A 20,503-nucleotide genomic window follows, 5' to 3' on the forward strand; every position below is an offset into this window, starting at 1 on the left:
ACTGAATACTTGAAACTTCTTTGATTATTTTTTTTTTTTGCCATGAAATTGCTCTAATCCAAAACATATTGCTATCAGTCTATACTCTCCAGTCAGCGTAATGGATTGGATCTGCACTGTGTATTTTGAAGTTGAATACTTCGATCTGGTATCTGCAGTGATATGAGGAATACTGAAAGGAGAAGATAAAGAGAGCAGGATGTTTGAAATGCTAATTTCACTGTAGATGGAAGGGCAAGGCATGATGGGGAATCCAGACTGATTAGAAAATGGGTTTGTGCTTCTTCTCCTTTAACCTCATGGCCTTTCATGTGCTACATATTTCTTAATGGACGGTGCCTCCTCTGATATACACACAGGAGTATTATAGCTTAGTGGCATTCCAATACACACACACACACACACACACACACAAAAGCAAATGCACATGCACATATGCACACAAACATACACACACGCAAATGCACATATACACTCATATATACACACACCACACGCAGGCATGTCACAGATGCTCCCCCTGCTGCCTCAAAACACACACTCTCACACACACATACACACACACACACACACACACACACACGCATATGCACATAAACACTCAAGCTCATATGCATCCACAGCATATGTACACTCCAACACGCAAACACAAATGCACACACACAAAAATGCACACACACACACACACACACACACAGTAACATAATGTAGACTGTAGCCTACATTACACCACATTGACATGTCACAAGCAGCCGTCCTGCGTACTCGCCCTCAATAACAGTGTCTGCCACCAGCATGAATAATGGAAGATAATGTTGTGCTTCTCACACTTCAATGAATAATATATATATATATATCCATTTCTCTCCCTCTCTCTCTCTCTCTCTCTCCCTTTATGTCTCTTTATCTCTCTCTGTTTTTCTGCTTCTCAGGGATGAGGGAAGACCCGTCTGGCGGAGAGTGAATGAAACGAGGGTGACGGAGAAGTGAAGGAAAGAGAAGAGAGAAGGAAGAGTGGGAGGCAAAGAAAAGGAGGGAAACCAATCAAACAGAAGAGGATTTTCAGATAAACAAAGAGCACAAGAGGAAATAGTAGGAGGGGGAGAGAAAAGTGGAGGAAGAGAGGAGGGAGGGAGGGAGGTAACTCAGTGAAGGAGTAGAGATAGAGTTGAGGATAGATAGAGAGAGATAGAGAGAGGGAGGGAGGGGGGAAAGAAACACAAAGTGAGAAAGAGGAGTGAAAGTGAAGGATTGATAGAAGGAGGGAAGGAAGGTCTGGATGGTCTCCACGGCGACGGCCAGCAGGTCTCGCCCCTTCCGAAGATGGCCTCCAACTTCAACGACATCGTCAAGCAGGGCTACGTACGCATGCGCAGCCGCAAGCTGGGGGTGAGTGTGTGTGTGTGTGTCTGTGTGTGTGTGTTGTCCTTTCTTTCTCTGTTGATGCGTTTAACCCTGACACAAACCAGAAAAAGTCCATCTTAACAAGACATTTAGTCTCATATTCAGGTCTTTTTTTCCCTTATATATTTCTTAAAACAAGTGACAAGTGATTTGCTTCCAATGCAGTTTCACTTGTTTCAGGAATTTTACTAGAAAGTGTCATAATCTTGATTTTGGATCAACCTGCCTGAGGTGCTTAGGCTGCTAAATCTGTATCATCTTTCAAATCAATTCTTAAAACTCACTTTCATGGACTTGCTTTTATGCAATAATCTTGTATTAATTGTTTTTGACCTCCCTTGTATAGCTTACTTTGATGTTTTTTTCTTACCTTGCTTTCATCTCATCTGCCTTTGTAAAACGCCCTGTAACTGATTTGAAAAGTGCTATATGAATAAGTCTTCTTTGTATTATTATAATTATATTTTGAAACGAGGCACAATAAAGCAGGTGTCTCCACTAGCATCAATAATATGAGACTTAATTCAAGAAAATCCTTAAATGGAATTGATTTGTATTGGAAACAATTGGAATTATTTCACAGCTTTGGCAGATTCTTTCACTTGTTTTGAGAAAAATGAGATTGGAAGACTTCATACTATGACTTGTCAAGATGGATATGTTTCTGCAGTATGTGCTTCCTTGTCATTGTGCGGCCGGTATGTGAGGCTAGTATGACCTCGGCTCCTCTTGTTAAACAGATTGAACGTCTCCTAAGATTGTTACCATCCGTTCTGTGTACATTTCTGCCTCTGGCTTGAGCTGCATAAATTGCATGGGAAATGCTAATTTGAGCAAGCGTGCGTCACATTCAAATGGCGTTGGCAGTGGAATTCAACTTTTTTTTTTGCACGAGTCATATTATGGAAATGAACACAAATCAATTTGAGTCAGGTTCTGTTCGCCAGCTCACTTCAAATAACTGTCTCCTCCGCTATCGCCGCTCCCACAGCTGAATGAACGGCGGTATTTAGCTCAGTGATGAAATTCCCATTTCAGCATGAACTCACCATTTAGGATATTACCGAAAAAAGTTTCTCGTCCCGAAGTTTCTGCTCAGTTAATAGTCTATATACAAACTAAAATGACCTTCGGTAAATAATGTAGATTGGTTCTTGATTTTCAGTGTTTGACTTACCTTACATTGAACATTCTTTTTCATTTATAAGGTACATTGTGTATGTGTGTGTGTGTGTGTGTGTGTGTGTGTGTGTGTTTGTCTGCCTGCTGACAGCAGCATGTCCTTACTGCTAGGTCAAAACCTTATCACTGAGACAGATAGAACTGATGCTTGGAAGACGTGGCAGACACACCGTCTTTCAGTGTGTGTGTGTTTAGGTTTGTGTGTGTGTGCGTGCGTCACTGCTACCGCAGATATCAAAAGTTGACACACCCTTTTGTTTGCCTCGAGGCTTGAAATAAAACCCATTTGGATAGCGTAACCATCGAGATAAAAACTAATTTCTGACGCTGTATTAAAAATGGAAAACTCAATCACCATGTTGTGACTTTTTATAGTGTGTAGACATCGATGGCGTGAGAATGTAGGCATGTGTGTGCGAAAGTTGTACCCTTCCTACAGAGAATCCCTGCCTCGCACATGAAACGGCAACAGGGGGAAGGTCTTCTCTGTGATTTGCAGTACTCCTCCAAACCAGAGTCGGGATCCTCATTCCCGGCAAAGCCTCGGAGGACCGCTGCTTATCTAGCGCTGGGACCGAGGGCTGTTCCGGATCCCGTGCTCTGCGTTAAAGAAGCGGGGCTTTGATATAAAAAGGTCGGACGGCGGAGTCAGTACAGATTACTTCCCGGCTGAGGTCTTCTGAGGGCACAGCTCTGCTTTCTGAGCCCTCCTCTCTCTCTCTCTCTCTCTCTCTCTCTCCCCTCGCATGTCCTCGCCAAAAAAACCCAGGCTTTGGTTCAGCAGGAGGAAAATGTCTGGCTGCAATGCCGCGACTGATTCTGTTTTTGTCCTCCATGAGGAAGTCGGAGGTAGGACTAAGGATTGGTCTCCGGTCGTTCATTTGTCCGTCCGCAAATCGCACGCGGTACCTCAGACTGATGACATTTTGACAAAGCTTGGGGGAATGATGCATCTCACCACTGCGTTCTGTTTTTTTATTATGTCGCGCCACCATGGTACATGGTTTGTGGGACATTATGTTGTCATGGTGACGTCTGTCTGTGTGTATGTAGACACATTCTAATGTGATACATAATGGAAACTTTATAATGCAGTTTAAGATACAAAGTTCACATTAATACTGCCCATGTGTTAACGTGAAGACAAGTATGTGACATGGCATGACATATTTGCTAATATGTAATTCTAATAACTAGCATAACTAGTTATGTTTAATATATCATGGGGATTATGGCGGGACATTAGACAGCTCATCTGCCACTTGTTCAAAGTTACACACACTCACTGTATTACACATAATATCTCAGACACCACTGATACAATTTAGACAAACTTAAAGGAATGATGCATCTCACCACCGTGTTTCAGCATTTTCAGAATTGTCCCATGGAGGGTGCTACAATTACAGGTCAAAATCAGGTCACATATTTGTTACCCAGTGGGGTTCTGCATCATTCAACAACACACAGAAAGCCTATTTGCCCTACAGATCATGGTATTTATTATGATATACCAGTAACATATTAGTTTAGAATAGTGGTTTTCAAACTACGGTCCAGGGACCCCCAGGGGTCCTTGAAGGGGTGCCAGGGGGTGCCCAGCAAAATGAGGAATAGTTTAATTTCACTATAATTTCATTCACTAAAACTACCCCAATTAAAGAATGTAGAAGAATGCGTATCGTTATCATAGGTTTCACTCAGCACTGTTATGTGTAGGGAGTTCTACAATTAAATACTGAATCAACAACAAAAATCTTCCCATATGCGGTCCTTGGTACTAAATCTTATCAAATATGAGTCCATGGCCCTAATGTGTGTCTGTTTGGTGGGTCTTTGATATTTAAAAAGTATAAGAGCTCCTGATTTAAAAGATGCTTCAGGGAAATTTTCATTGATTCTTTAGAGGGTTAACTCAGAGGGCTGTAGCCAGGCGACTGGACCAAGGCGAACTTGGCAAGCTTTTACCTCCAGTCACTTTCTCTGTGTCCTTTCCTTTTTCTGTCTCTCTCTTTCTCTCTCTCTCTCTCTCTCGCTCTCTATTGATTACGGTCACACCTCTTTTTCTTGTTTTGTTTTTAAACACTGGCTACTCTCTGTCTTTGTCCCCTGCCTTTTTCCCCCACTCATTCACATTCCCCCGGTCGCTTTATCTCCCTGTTTCTTTCCTCTGCGGTTTTGTACCCAGAGGACTGAGTTTTCGCATCTCATTCTTCCATTTCTGCCTCATTATCTATTTCTCTCTTCCCTGTTCTTTCAGTCTCAACTCTCTCTCTCTCTCTCTCTCTCTCTCTCTCTCTCTCTCTCTCTCTCTCTCTATCTGTCTCTCTTTTTGCCCTTTTTCATTTGCTGTCTTTATCCATCTTTGCCCTGTGCCAGTTTTCCTTGCTGTCAGCCCATACATTGTGATTGTGCAAAGCAGAGCTGGTTTGGCACCACTGTAACGCAGCTACCAGACATGGAAGGCTCTGTACCACTTTAAAGTTGGAAAAAGGTGAATGGATAATAGTCATTAAAATAAGGTAGAGAAGAAGTGAACTGATGATGAAAATGTTTTAAAATAGATTATCTAAAGGCCTTAAATAGTATTAAAATGACTTAAATCCAGGTATCAGAGGTCTTACTTTTTGCACCATGCAATTACAAGTTTCTTTGCACTTCATGTTCACTCTTAGATTAATCCAGAACAGTGTTAGTAGTCCAATATGCATCCTATCTGCTTCACTAAACACAACTGCACAATTTATTTCCTGTTGACCTTTTTCTTATTCTCCCCATTTCGAGTTTCACAACTTTCAGTGGCTATGTTCAATTGTAAAATAGGTCTAGTTTCGCTTTGTTTCTTTTGTTTTTTCTTAAAGTCTTAAATTCAATTCCAAGTAGCATTATAAAGGTCTTAAAAAGTCTTAAACTTGGCTTTCTGAAACCTGCAAATACCCTGGATGCCTAGCAGCTTCGCCCAGTGAATTCAGACAGCGTTGTAGGAATCCCAGGGGAGAGACAGAGACAAAGAGGGGAGAGGAGGGCATAAATATAAAGAGAGACAGAGGTAGAGAGAGGGTTATCTGAGTTATCTGAGTAAGTCCCTGGCTCCTTAGGGCAGAAAGGCCTTGCACAGCTGAGGTCCTCCTCAAGGCTGGGTAGATAGACTACCAAGTCACGCTTGATTTATCTCAGTAGGAACAACAGAGCCAAAGGAAAAACCCCTAGACATGCAAGGTCCCAAATGCACACTGAATTAAACCAACCTCCGGATGCACTGCTGCACCCTCAGAGCCCTGGAGTTGGTACACACTTGGTCTGTTTCCTGGTTTAGTGGCACCACAGTCCCCTGGGTATAATGCACTATTCTATTGATGAGATTGATAATGATCAGGCCCTGGATGTGGAAATGGAGTTTTAAACAACAACCCCCGCCCCAACCTGCCTTACACCCATTATGCGTGAAGTCAATGCCTCGAGGGTCGAAAGGGTTTTAATACGCACCAAAAACAAAAGCAGATGTGAGCTACGTTTGCCCCATCTGTTCATATGCTCAGGTGTGTGTGTGTGTGTTGGTGGAGGGTTTGAAGGGTAGAAACAAGTGCTCGCATAGCCCTTTTCCACACACTGCTGCTAGCATTATAATACATTCTGTATCCTGAAAGTGCATTCCACACACTGAGGCATTAGATACTTTCCATTCTTTTCCAACTTTGTGATTAGTAGGTTAAACAGTAGTTAGACCAGACAAATCAGTACATTGGAATATGGGGAGAGTTGTGCTTATATATGGCACATTTGTTGTAAAACAAACGTCTTACCACAACGCAAATCTTAGACCTACACTGCAAAAAAGGTCCATCTTAGCAAGTCATTTAGTCTCATATTCTTTCACTTATCTTATTTTCCTTAAAACAAGAGAGCAAGACAGCACAAATTGAGTCCATGCCTACTGAAATCCACTAGATGCAAGAGTGGCATCGGAATATCGGATATCGAAACTACAACTTGCATTCAAGCAGTTAATGAACATGATTTCCATTAAGTGTGAGCAGTAACTGCTAAATTTTAGTACCCGGAATAATACAGCCATACGCAAGCAAAAATGGTGAGCAATGTTCTAAATTAATCTGTTTCTGACGCTTATCCGTAAGACCTTTTAAAAGGCCAGCTCAGAAAATATGACGTGGGACAGTTGCTTTTTAAAAAACAAAGAAAATAAAAAAAAACCTGTGAAATTATTCACAGAGATTAACAGAGGCCAAAACACCTACCCTAACACCCTGGAGTCCCGGAAGACTCACACAGTCGGAAGTATTTGTGGCATGACTAGAGGCCACAGTAAACCCAGAGACAGCACATGCGGAGGTGAGAACTGGTGAAAATAGGTGAGACAACATGGAGGATATCACCTCTGAGACCTCCAGTGATCTCTGTGTTTATCCAACAGAGATATAAGTAAGACAAGAAGATAAGCTCCACAACAATGTCAAACAAGCATATTGGAGAGTTCTACAGTCGCTTCAGCTGCTGGCGAACGTGCTAGATAAGAGGGTTGGATTTAAGGGGTGCAGAGACGGATATGGCAGCTTTTGTCTGCCAGCTGCCAATCGCTGCTTTAGGCTGGGGACACACTACATGACTTTTAGGCCGATTATGGCCACGATTTGGATGGCTTCAGATCGAGTCGCCGCTAGTTTGTGGCAGTCGTACAGATGATCTTGTAGTGTGCGAGGGTTCAGGACTTTAATCTCCTGCTTCCTGAATCAGTTGGATGATCAATGTTATTTCAAAAGTGTAACTTATTCATCTAGTGCGTGTTCGTCAAATCCAACTGATCGTCAACTGTGTGTTCCCCAAATCCATCTGGTCGTCAAGTGTGTGTTCCCCAAATCCAACTGCTCATCAAGTGTGTGTTCCCCAAATCCATCTGGTCGTCAAGTGTGTGTTCCCCAAATCCAACTGCTCATCAAGTGTGTGTTCCCCAAATCCATCTGGTTGTCAAGTGTGTGTTCCCCAAATCCATCTGGTCGTCAAGTGTGTGTTCCCCAAATCCAACTGCTCATCAAGTGTGTGTTCCCCAAAACCAACTCTTCATCAAGTTTGTGTTCCCCAAATCAAACTCTTCGTCAAGTGTGTGTTCCCCAAATCCATCTGGTCATCAAGTGTGTGTTCCCCAAATCCAACTCTTCGTCAAGTGTGTGTTCCCCAAATCCATCTGGTCGTCAAGTGTGTGTGCCTCTATGACGCTAAATGAAAAAACACTCTGAGTGCCAGCCGCTAAGTATGAGATGTCCGATCTTTCCTCAGTCTGTTCGGTGGTGCAGTGTGTCCCCAGCCTTAGACAGACAAAGCACTCTGATCTCATATTCACCCGGCCACATCCAGCCTTCCCCCCATTCGGTGCGAGGGCCCTGTAAATGTATTTTACATGCTGATGAGGCCTTGAAGGCATCATTAGGTAACCAGTCCTCTGAGACTAATAGGTTAGACTGTTCTGTATAGCCTGAGCTCCCTGATCTGGCATCCAGCTTCACCTCTCCTCCCACACAGGTCACTAACCCTGCCTCCAGCTGCAGGCGGTGTGACCTTCCCACTCCTCCACCTACAACCCACCCTCCCCCCACCCTCCCCCCACCCCACCACACCTACCCTGCTGCTAGTTCTCTCATTTTCTACAAATCATGTCTGTTCTTTATTGAGCCATATCTCATTAAAAAAGGAAGTACAAATTACTTTTGATTGTGAAGCTTTAACAGTGAACCTTAGCATACTTCGCTGCAAAATTTTCACCCAACTCCCACAATCCTCCTCCTCGCTCGCCTTTGTTCCTTCAGAGCAAACTCTCAACTTTCTTTCCACCTGGCATAAACGTACGTCTTGGCCGATTGGTTTGTATGCAGATAGAGCAAAAAATGCATCAAATCAAGGTGAAAATGCACCCAAGATGCTTTGAAGATCTGTGTAAAAGTGTAAAAAAGTGTAAATGCCTTGAGTCTCCGATCCACATAAAGAAACTATAGAAACTGATCCAACCAGAAATTGAACAAATCATCAGGCGTCAGGCAGCTCAGATAGTAACAAATTTGTCGGCAGTGGAACAAGCAAGACAAGGTGTTTACTGTCAGTTTTAATGGATGGGAATATTAGAAGAGTAAGTGATGTGGGCAGCCATCTGTGTTTTGGTGAAGGAAAGAGAAAATTAATTTCAGTGTGTAGACCAGAGATGCATTTTAATGTCAGGTGTAAATGTAATCCAGCTAAATCAAATGTGGACACAATCCAGATACAAGATGCATGTTGGAAAGGGGGCCTATATCATATATGCCATTGCCGCAAACAGAGTCTGTACACACAGGTGATCGCACACGTGAACTCGAACACACCCACACACAGATGCATGCACACATTCAGCCACCCTTGCCCCTGTACATTGCCCTGGGTCTCTGTTTAACCCTGCCGGCCTCCTCTGCTCCCTGCGGTCAATGCTGCGTTCACGTCATGTGGGAATAACTGCTGGAATGATATGACCAAAGCACCAACTTAGAAGTTTTCACACGTTCAAACCCGTCTGAAGCCGTCAAGATGCCATGAGTGAAATTTTCTGTAGATTTCTGTCGCTCCTGATAACTATTCTCAGCTTTTTTACACACAACATACATGCATTTAGTGAGTGATACATTGCAACAACAAACCAAAAACCCAGCAAGTACCTTTTAATGCGTAGCTGTGTCCTGTTATGGCATTTAAGTTATGATCACAAACTGACTTGAAAATGACTAATTTTGCTAATTTTATGATGAATATATCATTCCCTACACTTGAATTCTCACCAAACCTTGATTTTCCAAGTAGTATTCACCACCTGAAAGCTGAGGTGAACAGTATTTTCTATTAGTATTTATTAGCTGTAAGCTGAGGGGAACATATTTTCAAGTATTTACCATCTTTCCCACATGACGTGAATGCAGTATAAGCGTCTCTGTGCTCCGGGCCCACTACCTCCCATACACAGCAGTGTATCATGGTCTTTCCAACCTAGGCCACAGTTTGCCCCCCCAGGCATTTCCAATGAATTGTTAAAATCTCATTTCTCACCATCTACATTTTTTGGAAAGACAGAAGAGAAAATATTATATCATTTCTGTAGATACCGTCACATTGGAGAGCAAACTAGCAGATTATATACAAGTGAGAATTAAAAAAATATTAATCAAATGTTAAGAACATCCCTGATTTGTTTTTTTTAATCCCATCTATATTCTGTAGTACATATCTGTATATATATCTGGTGTGCAGTTGACCTTGTACAGGCAGAAGAAGTACACAACTTGCTGACTTCAATAAATGCAGAAACACCAATGTCCTCCACTAAAAATTCCGCTTAATATTAAGTATTTTCTATGGAATGTACTTGCTATTAAAGTATCAAAAGCACATGTTCAACATAATGAACTACGAAACTTTCTTCAATGCATTAAGCTGAAGGTGTCAGTGGTCTTGTTAAGTTTGCTCTGATAACTTTCTGTAATGTTAGCTAGTTTGAAATGAAAAAATTAATGAACTGTATGCATTTGCCATCACTCCATACGGTGAATGGATAGCATAATGGAAATGTCCATCATAAAGAAAGTTCTTGCCATCATGTTACCTGTGGCTTTCCCTGCCTTTCCTGGCAGATTTGTGATCCAATACTCATTTCCTGGGCAAAGGCAAATTAAATGACGACTAACATGACACCTCAGAGTGATAACCTTCACCCCATGATGCAAAGCTTTCCAGACTGTGCAGAACGATAATGCTTCTATCAACAAGGCATTAGCATTTACTCAGTGGTGTGCAACACATCCCGGTGTCTGTTCCGCCAACCAGATACGATCTCAATGGAGTAGTTATGGGAAATCTTGAAATGGCTCCTGAGACAGCGTTTTCCACCACCACATTGATAGGTGGAAGGCCCGGATGATCACTCAAAATCATTATCTTGGTAGCTATTAGCATTGACCTTGCCTTCCAGGACACGAGCGGGCCAAAGTCATCGGCAAAAATAGCGCCTACCCTATTACGGAACCACTGTTGCTGAAAGAAGTCACACGCTGCGATTAGACTGGAAGGCTTTAGAAATGCGAGACGCACCCATCCTGAGCGCTACCTAGCCAGCAAGCTAGCAAAGCAGCGGTGGTGATAGCCTAAAGGTTAATGAAGCGGGTGAGGTAAGATATGATCAGATCAAACTTTAATGATGCCTGTGGGGAAATTGGGTAGAGAGGGATGCGCCGTTCCCAGCGGCGCCGCAACACCGGATCGATTCCCCGCGCTCAGAGATGATTGTCCTGTTGGGAGACGATGTGTCAGATCTGATAGGAATAGGTTGCACTTGTTTGTGCAGCTCGCCTCCCTGTTGGGAAATTGAACCCCGGTCTCCTGTGTGGAAGGCAGGTGTAGTGGCCACAATACTAATGAGGAGGGTAATGCTTTTGCCTGCTTCAAGAGCTACTGTCAAGATGCCACTGAGCAAGGCACTTAACCCCCAATTACTCCAGTGGAGCTGCTCAATGGTCAGCAGTAGAAGAGTGTGGTTGCACTGGGCAGCTCCCAGTGGACAATTGTATAGAACTGGTTGTACTGCAGCTCCCAGTGGACAATGGTATAAAACTGGTTGTACTGGGCAGCTCCCAGTTGTGGATGTGTGTAACTGTATACGTAAGCAGTGAGGCAAGGTGTTGCAGTAAAGGACACGCATTCTCAGCAAACCTTTCCATGATAATTAGGGTTAAAAAAGCCTGGTGAGCAAAATGTTTCTTTACTACCGTAGTATAGCCGGTCACACTGCAATGTGTTGTGCTTTGTTATATGTTTTAACACCATATGTTAATGCATTGTGAGGCATGATGTTCAGTGAGGGAAGTGCCCTCCAAAGATTCCGCTTCGGTTTGTAAGTGTGATCGCCATCTTAACGTCGGCATTTACTTTTTACATGTATGCTGATATTACATGTATACTGTATTACATGTAGCTTTTCAGGAACTGAGAAAAACATCCTTGTTTCTGACTGGACCACCATGCATTTTTGACTTTATCCAATGGGTTTTGAAAGGGTTTCATCAGCCAAAGGGGTTGTAGAATTTTCTCAACCCATAGAGGAACATGTGATCCTTCAATTGAAGTAAATACATGAAAATCACAAATTTGAGTTGCAAGGTTTTCACATCACAACAGCGATATACAAAAACCGAAGGCATGCACACACAAGAGCACAAAACAGACACAAAGACGCAATGAGTCACTTGTACAGCAGCCTATTCTCATGGTAATTCATGCCAAATCGTAAGAAAAGCAGTGGAGTGATTTGAAAGCCCTGTACCTGATTTACAAAATGGTTGGGTGGTAGTTGGATGATTAAAAATGATGGTTGCCACACCAGAGGATTCTAATTTGAAACCCCACCCCCCTCCATTTTAGCAAGTAATTTAGTCTCATATTCTTTCACTTATCTTATTTCCCTTAAAACAAGAGAGCAAGACAGCAGAAACTGAGTCTATGCCTACTGAAATCCAAGGACAACTAGATGCAAGAGTGGCATCGGAATATCGGATATCGGAATACAACAAGACCATGTTTATTCTTCTTCCGACCAACAAAATGCATTGTGTTCAGGTGAAACAGCACAAACAGTGCAAAACGTCTTCGGGCTGCCCCATCATTAGTGCGCTTGAGTGCAACCGATATCTAGGCTTGAGGAGTTTTTTCCTCCGTCGGTGAGCGCGAGCCCCTCTTGCATCTAGTTGTCCTTAAAACAAGAGACCAATTACACTTGCTTCCAATGCAGTTTCACTTGCTCCAGCAGTTTTCTGGAGACAGATATCAATATGTGGAAACAAGGGAGAATGAGGCAGATCACTGCACTAGCGAAATGTAACTTGATTCAAGAAGAATTCCTGAAATATCTCAACTATCTCACCCCATTGGCAGATTTTTTTCATTTCTTTTAAGAAGACATGAGGACTCAATACTAAATTAAATGACTTGTGGAGATGGGTAATTTTTTGCAGTGTAGCCCTAATCATAGTTTTTTCTTTTGCCAAACACTAAGTCAGTGGTTGCTGTTGCCTTACCCACACTAGCCTAACCTACTCTAACCAGATTAACCCTTTCAATCCTGACATTAACTTTTGTTGTAAACCAAAGCCAGAGACATTCTTTCAGATTATATTATATATGAGAAAATATATGAATAGACTATATATTATATAAATTTTAGGAGATGTGTGACATTTGTTAGTAGAGAGAACTGCTTACACATGCTGTCGCTTTTGGTTAATATTTGACCACACTGCGTAGAGACTCACTTGAGCCCACACACACACACACACACACACACGCACACACACACACATACACACACACACAGATGCACACGCACAGCATCTTTCCCTCTGTCCATGTTAGATGGACTGGTGAAGAAGTGTGCACTCAGCAGGATTGTGTTGCCGTGGCAGCAGGATGGTGTGGTGACTGTGGCAGCATAAGGAGGGGGGGGTGGTTACTGTGGCAGCGGGGGGTGGGAGGTGACATATTGCTCCCCTGGGAAAAAACAGCCAGCCAGCCAGGAGTGAATTACCTGACCTGTAGTTTTATATTCTCTCTCTCTCTCTCTTTCTCTCTCTCTCTCTCTCCAACTCTTACTATTTCTCTCTACCGTCCGCTCATTTTCACAAACTGTCGACATCTTCAAACCTAATCTTAACACTTAACACACACCGTTTTAGCCTAGCTTTCACATGAGGTGTTATTGAGTCACTTCATTCATGAAAGAATATTCTAATTTTCAATCTAAGTAATGTTTTTAGGCTGAACAAGAGAAAGTCCATCAGCGTTGCATAAGACTTCCTGGTTTTACCCATACAAGCCCATGTGGTTGCGAACGACGCGTGGCGGGAAATATTCTTGGCGTAAAGGAAAGGATGTATCATAACTGGAAACTGCACATTTTATGAGCACCTTCAAAAGAAAAAGAAAAATACCAGGTATCAAGTCACCTCTATGGAAGATATTTCCACTTCTTGTAGAAAACGTTACACTGTTATATATCATCAATCAGTGATATTCAATGCATTCAAGGAGTTATTTGGTGATGTCATTTTTGCTGTACGTGCTTTCCCGCAACCTGCCTCGTCTTCTACGTCAGCTATAGTTACATTTCCCAGAATGCCTTTTGACAACCCCCAGAGAAAGGGCATGCTGTTTGTTGCTTTCAATCAAAGGTGGGCTAGTTATACACAGGAATATGATAAAATACAGCACCAAACAACAAAATGGACCCAGAAATGCAAGGTTCATCACCAATAGCTGTTTTTTAACATTAAAAATGTTTTAGGGTGGATTTTTCCTTTAAGTCCTCAAAATTCAAACAGTTACCTCTCGATGCCAACGTGTGAAAATTGTAAAGTGCAGCATTAATATCCAAGTAAACATCATGCTTCATGTTGTAATTTACCTGTTACACATTTGTGTCATAATTTTCTTAATTATTCTTGCTTTTAATGTTAAGCACCTAGTATTACAACCTTTCACAAAAGGTGCTATATCCTATAAATAAAGCTTGATTGATTGATTGATTCTCGCTTTGACTCGCTTTCTACACTAACCACTCCTTTCTGGTCCCTTTCATTTTCTTTTTTCCTCTCAGTCAACCCCCCCCTCCCACACACACACACACACACACACACACACACACACACGTCTTCTTCTGCAGTCTTGTACCACAACGTCTTGTATTCATTCCTCTTGCCTTCATTACTGCCTCATTATCTCTCCCTGTTGTCTTCTGTTCTATTCTCTCTCTCTCTCTGCCCCCCTCCCTTCTCCTCCCTTCCTCCCCATAGTGTCTCTGTCTTTCGTTTGACAAAATTTAATGAGCTTTTTAATTGTAAGTCAATTTACTACAGTTGCTAAGTGTAATGCCTTTCTGTGTGTGTGTGTGTGTGTCGGTGTGCGTGCGTGTGTGTGTGTGTGTGCGCGCACATAGTACAATTACAATTTCTTGGTAATACATACCACTCCTGCAGCCTCTAATTCAGTTTGTAGTAGTCCTCCTCCCTTCCTCCGCCCCTGCAATTTCCTCAACAGTGTTGGGTGGAAACACGTTACAGTAACATTAATTTTCCCGCTAACAAGTAGTGTGACAAATTTCCGTCTCAATTTCAGAATAATATTGCAATTAATCAGAAAAAAAAGCCATTACTTTTGTTATCACCCCCTCTCAACATCAGATTGAAGATGAAGTATCCCAAATTTATTTCCCGCCTTCATCCTCTGATTTGTTTTCCTCATATTTAGTCATCGTCCTGCTTAGATGAGAAATGGTTGAAAAGTTGAGTTTCTCTGGGTGGAAGTATTCCCTCTACTTTGATGCCGCATAATGGTCTAAATACTGTTTCAGAGGCCTGATTAGAATAATACTGTGGGATACACTGAATAGTTTTTTGGCATGAAAATTGCCAAATTTAAAGATATTGAATATTGTCACAAAATATCGCCTATTGACAACTTCGATCTGAAAATACTGCCATCGGTATCAGCCTTCAAAAATCGCTCAAAACTTAGTTAAAATAGGAATATACTCACATAAGTAAAGTATAATTTGGATAATAATAATAATAATACTGTATATACTGTATTAGTGCACACACAGCCAAAGGAATCAAACACGTACTTGAACCTTGAAGTGTCTGCTGTAACTACAGTACTCAACATCACAGTCTTTTGTCCATATAGATTCCTTCAAGGTACTGCAGATATTTATGTTTAGAATCATTTTGTACTCCCCCCCCCCCCACACTTTTTACATTAACTGACACCACAGAGGGATAACGATGATGCTTCCAAACAATGATGAGATTCCCCCCCACCACCACCACCTCGCAGGTCTTCTGACATACTCCGAGGACACTCTGTGAGCCGTTGGCAAATTATTTTTCCCCTCTTCCTTCCATTTCGCCCTTCTCCTTTTCAACCTGCCCCCCCCCCCTTTCTTTTTCCTCCTCTCTCAGGACTGTTCAGTACCCAACGCTTATTTCTTTATATGTTCGGAGGTTCAGGTGGATGCAGCCAGAATCGAATGATGCCTATCTCAGCGCCAATTGACTCCACTTTTTTAAGGACTTCACTCCAATCACAATTCTCTAAGAGAGACACTTTGTAGAAGACGCCAAACTCTTTTTTCAATGAAAAGAATAGGGTTAGATTTGCTGATTTAGCAATGTTTTTTTATTAAAAATCAGATCTGGTCCAGTCAGTGTCGTCCACCTCTGATATGGCAGATATGACACAAGTATGCATGTTACTATTATTATATTCTCTTGGGTTTCAGTGGACAGTTTTAGTGTCCCATGATGGTCTAAATGCTGTTTCAGAGGCTTTTCCAAGAATAAACAAGAATTAAACAAGAAACTTCTCTGAGAAACACTGAAGACTTTTGGAGTTTTCACATTTTTTTGACATCAAATTTAAAGATAGTGAATATTGACTAACCCTGACTAGAATAAGATTCTGAGGGAAACACTGACTGCTTGTCATTTTGGGATTTTTTGCATAAGAATGGGAATGTTAATCCTTCCCTTTGAAAGGTTTGGTTTGATCTGTTTTCTGTCTTTAGGAAAATCAAATTAAGATGTATATTTGTCACTAATCCTGAAACGGATAGGCATACAGAAAGATCTGATAAATCTACCTTTAAGCCTAAAAGTACTTGTGCCATGGATGTTGAATAGATGGATGTTACATCTAATTCATCTATTCAGACTTTTTGTAGAGTTGTCAAACAAGAAGTCGTTGACATACATAGTAACACTAAACCTACATACCCCCCTGATAATCTCAGCCACTTACCAGGATGGTGTGTGTGGGTGATGTTAGCATAATTTCTGAACTCAAAGATCTTCTGAATGATACCATCCTTGTCATCCTTGATGTGGAAAGCCTTTACACCAATATTGCTCATGACCAAGGTCTAGAGGCTTTACAAGATTGCACTGAGGACATGTCTCCCCCCAGCAGATTTATACTGTATATGAACTGCTGTCTTTGGTCCTGAACCTGAATTTCTCATTTGATGGAGAGTATTATTTACAAAGTATGGGTTCAAATTTTGCCCCTAGCTATGCCAATTTATGTTAGTTTTTGAACAGTGTTTTGCCTTTAATGAACAGCAGAATCGTTTTTATCATAATATTATTAAAAGGTGCAGTTCATGTACTGAACTAATAGACTTTGCATCTTATCTCAGTTAAATTAATCCTGATCTCCAATATTCTATGGCATATGACCAGAGACGTGTGCACTTTTTAGACATGTGGATTGAAATTAGGGATGATAGGCTTCACACCACCCTCTGTCAGAAGGAAACTGATCTGAATACATTCCTCCTGGCTACTAGTGCACATCCAAAAGCACTCAAATTGGCCTCCCCAAGAGCCACTTCTGTAGGCTTAGATGGATTTGCCATTGCACTGATGATTTCACTGACAAAGCCTGGGTATGAAGTTACGCTTTTCGGCTAGAGGTTCCCTGTCAGAGGCTTTATCACATGACGCTAAAAATGTAATTTACATACTAAGATGTCCGTGTGATATGATTTATGTAGGTAAAACCACATGTAGCCTGAAGCAAAGCATCAGTACGCATAAGAGTTCCATAAGGGGCAATGACGCTGTCTGGTTGCCAATCACTTTAACAACAGTTCCCATAATGTTTCATCTGCTGCTAGGTACTGGGTACATATACTTGATGACAGCTTTTGCCCTATGTTTGTAGGGGAGACCAGGGCATGTTGTCACATAGACAAGTGTGCTTTGTTTGTGCGCTTTGTTGTTCATTTCCTCTTAAGTATATGCCCTGAAATCAGTGTGACAACATGCCCCAACCATGCATTCCTGACAACGCTATCCCCTCAGATATGATAGTAGGTAGGCTAGTAGTAATAGGTAATAGTAATATAGTAATAGTAGTAGGTAGTAGTAAGATTAGAGTGAGCTAACTTGTGGCTTAAAACAGTGAAAGTGCAATAGGAATTAGCAATTAAATAGATGTTTTCTGCATAAAAAATACGGTATCTTAATACAAATTCCAAATATTCAGTTATGTGTTTTTTAATCATGTGTAGTTTATAAACCATGTATGAAGCAAGACATCTCTGTCATCAAAGTCTACTGGAGCCTGAGCTTCATCTGATGAATCATAATGCAGCTGGACAGAATGCAGCAGAGTTCAGAGAATTTAGAATGTCAGTGTCATAAAGACAGACTGACCTGAACACAGACTCAGACTCACAGTTTCATCTCTGATCGCTGTTCACCTGCAAACTGAGACAGAAAACTCACATTGCATTCTTTTGGAGAAACATCAACAACAATATCTACTGTTTAGAACAGAAAACATGGAGAGTGATTTCCATCTTGGTAAGCCACATGTATTTTTAATTTTATTATTTAACATAAAAACATTAGTACAGAGGATTTTGCTGAAAAGACAAACAAGAGACAGTCAGGATAGACTAGTTGTTTGTGTTGAAGGATTTGCATTTGTGTCCAGTTCTTCCTTAGTTGTATTTACATTGTAAATTCACAGTTAGATTTGTTGTTGAAACAAAACTATGATGAAAGGCATAAGATGAAGCTATGATGAAGCATGTTGACCTTGAATGAAGCTACATCAAGTGGCCTAATGGTTATTTGATCATTAAGATGTTGCCATTGCATTTCTTTCAGCATCCATGCAAATGGTCGCTCGACTCAATGCCCTTAATGACGATCGCCATGAAAACATCAACTGCATGTTTGTGAAAGTCCTGAATAAGGAGCAGTACCTTTATGCTGAAGCCTCTAGTTTCTCTGGAGTTCCTGCTGAGCTCGACTGTGACCTTTCACCTCAGTCTGCTGTTGGTCTTGGCTCCAAACCTGCTTGTGGATTTGAGAGCCTCAATATATGGGAACCAATAGTCAGCACAGCTTCATCAGCATACAAACTTCTCTTGGATATGGACAAAGGAGACCTTCCTCCCACAGAGAAAGAGTCTCCTCTCATGTCTGAAGACACAGTGTTAGGTAATGCTGGAGCATCCATCCACCCAGCTCAGCATGTTGAGGCTCAGTCTAACCTGCTCCGCCTTGTTGAGGCTCCATTGACTGATGACTTCAAACTCATTGAGAGACTGAGTCAGATTCAGCACTCCCCCTTTGGTTTTGACGATGACTATCACCTGGAGGCAGTTGGAAGGAGATACCTCTATGCTCCCCCAAGTGACACATCTGGATTTGTGTCTGACTGCTGCTCACCCTGTGGATCTACTCTGGGCTGCCTGGATGAATGGGAGCCAATCATCAGAGCTGATTCTAAACTGATGCTGGTCCTCCAGGACTTGGAGAAGGAGGAAGAACAATGTCCTGTTATCATCAAGAGGGAAACGATTGAGGCCGCTGCTGAAAGCTTTCTCACCGTCCTGCATCAACCTGACACTGTCACTGTCACTGTTCTCTCTGCTGGACCTGACAGTAACTCCACCTCAGAGGAGGCTCTCCCCGTCTCTCTTGCTGAATACACCCTGATTCACCTGCTTGAGGAAGGATCAAACAACCTGCTTCAGGAGTCCCAGGCTCCAGCCATCCAGGTTGAGGTCAAAGCTCCACCAAGCCTTGTGGTTGAAACTGTAAAGGACACCAAGGATCTGTCTGGTCTGACCCTGGAAGAGACACTTCCACCCGTCCAGCTGGTCAAACCTACAGGACCTCAGAGTTCCAGTGCCAAAGACAGCCTGTTAACAAAACCAAAGAAGAAGAAGCGTGGCTTCTTTTCTTGGCTATCCCGCATATTCTGGAGGAAGAACAAGAAATCTGCTGACAACATGGCTGCAACAGCAGAGACACCGCTCCAACAGACCTGCCAGACAGAAGCAGATGAGCCAAAGTCCTGCTTGAAGACCCTCTCACCTGCAGTCCAATTCTGAACTCCTGTCATCTTCCTGTTCACTTTACACAATTGAACAACTGAATCATTTTATTTGAATACATTTATTTGCACACTACTGTTACAGTGCCTTTGCCCATTTCTTCAAAACACACCTTTATTCCTGCAGTTATTGGTAACCTGTAGCCTAAAGCACTGAAAGTGTAATGGAATTAGTAAATATATGTTGGCCATTAACATTTTCTTTACCTCTCTTACTAACAATATAGTCAATATATATTCTAAATGTGTAACAATGCTGTAGTTGCAGGGTAACAAAACAAGAAGTCCGGGAATTAAGGAGTAACAATTTTGTAATTATGAGAGATTTATAAGGTAGTTATGGTGTAACTATTTTCGTAATTACTGCATACTTAAAAAATAATTACAGGGTACAGTAACGTAATTAGGGGGGACAAAACAAATGTTATCAGTGCCTGTTCCCTATAGTTATGGAGTAAGTACAATGTGTGTGGACTGTAAAATAAAGCAGTGCTCGTTCCCCTCTTGTCAGAGAGCTAGTTGAAGTTGTCAAGCTAATGGACATCGATATCTGCCGAACATGTGGAAAAATATGTTCAATATGGTGATGCTCAGTATCTACAGAAAATAAAGATTGATGAGTTAACCATGAAATGCATTGTGTCTGGAATCTACAGCTTACATAATGGGATCTAAATGACCCCAATGAGCCTTTTCACACTGCGATATGTTAACAGGAAGAGATGTCATAACCAGGTAATGAGACAATGAGACAGACAATTTACCCATGTGACAACTAGCCCCGCTCTCCCCTACAACTAACTGTCCCTATGTGTAAATATGTAAATATGTATGTACTGCTTCCTGTATATTTTTTGTGCACTACATTCTTTTTGTGTCTATGTATAATATATCCTGAAAAAGCTACAAATAGAGAAAAGAATATGTTGCC

At 41.7% G+C, this 20,503-nt stretch overlaps 1 protein-coding gene across 1 annotated transcript in view; it reads left to right on the forward strand.

Annotated features, from left to right (window-relative positions):
- Positions 1-1,242: 1,242 nt before the first annotated feature.
- The window catches only part of dok4 (docking protein 4), a 31,590-nt gene continuing 12,329 nt past the window's right edge, over positions 1,243-20,503 (forward strand). Inside the window, exon 1 of the mRNA XM_071910796.2 lies at positions 1,243-1,389. Within this exon, the coding sequence (XP_071766897.1) occupies positions 1,324-1,389 (66 nt within the window). The 5' untranslated portion in view covers positions 1,243-1,323. The remainder of the gene's footprint in view (positions 1,390-20,503) is intronic.

This window comes from Centroberyx gerrardi, chromosome 1, assembly GCF_048128805.1.
Source record: "Centroberyx gerrardi isolate f3 chromosome 1, fCenGer3.hap1.cur.20231027, whole genome shotgun sequence".
Taxonomy (NCBI): domain Eukaryota; kingdom Metazoa; phylum Chordata; class Actinopteri; order Beryciformes; family Berycidae; genus Centroberyx; species Centroberyx gerrardi.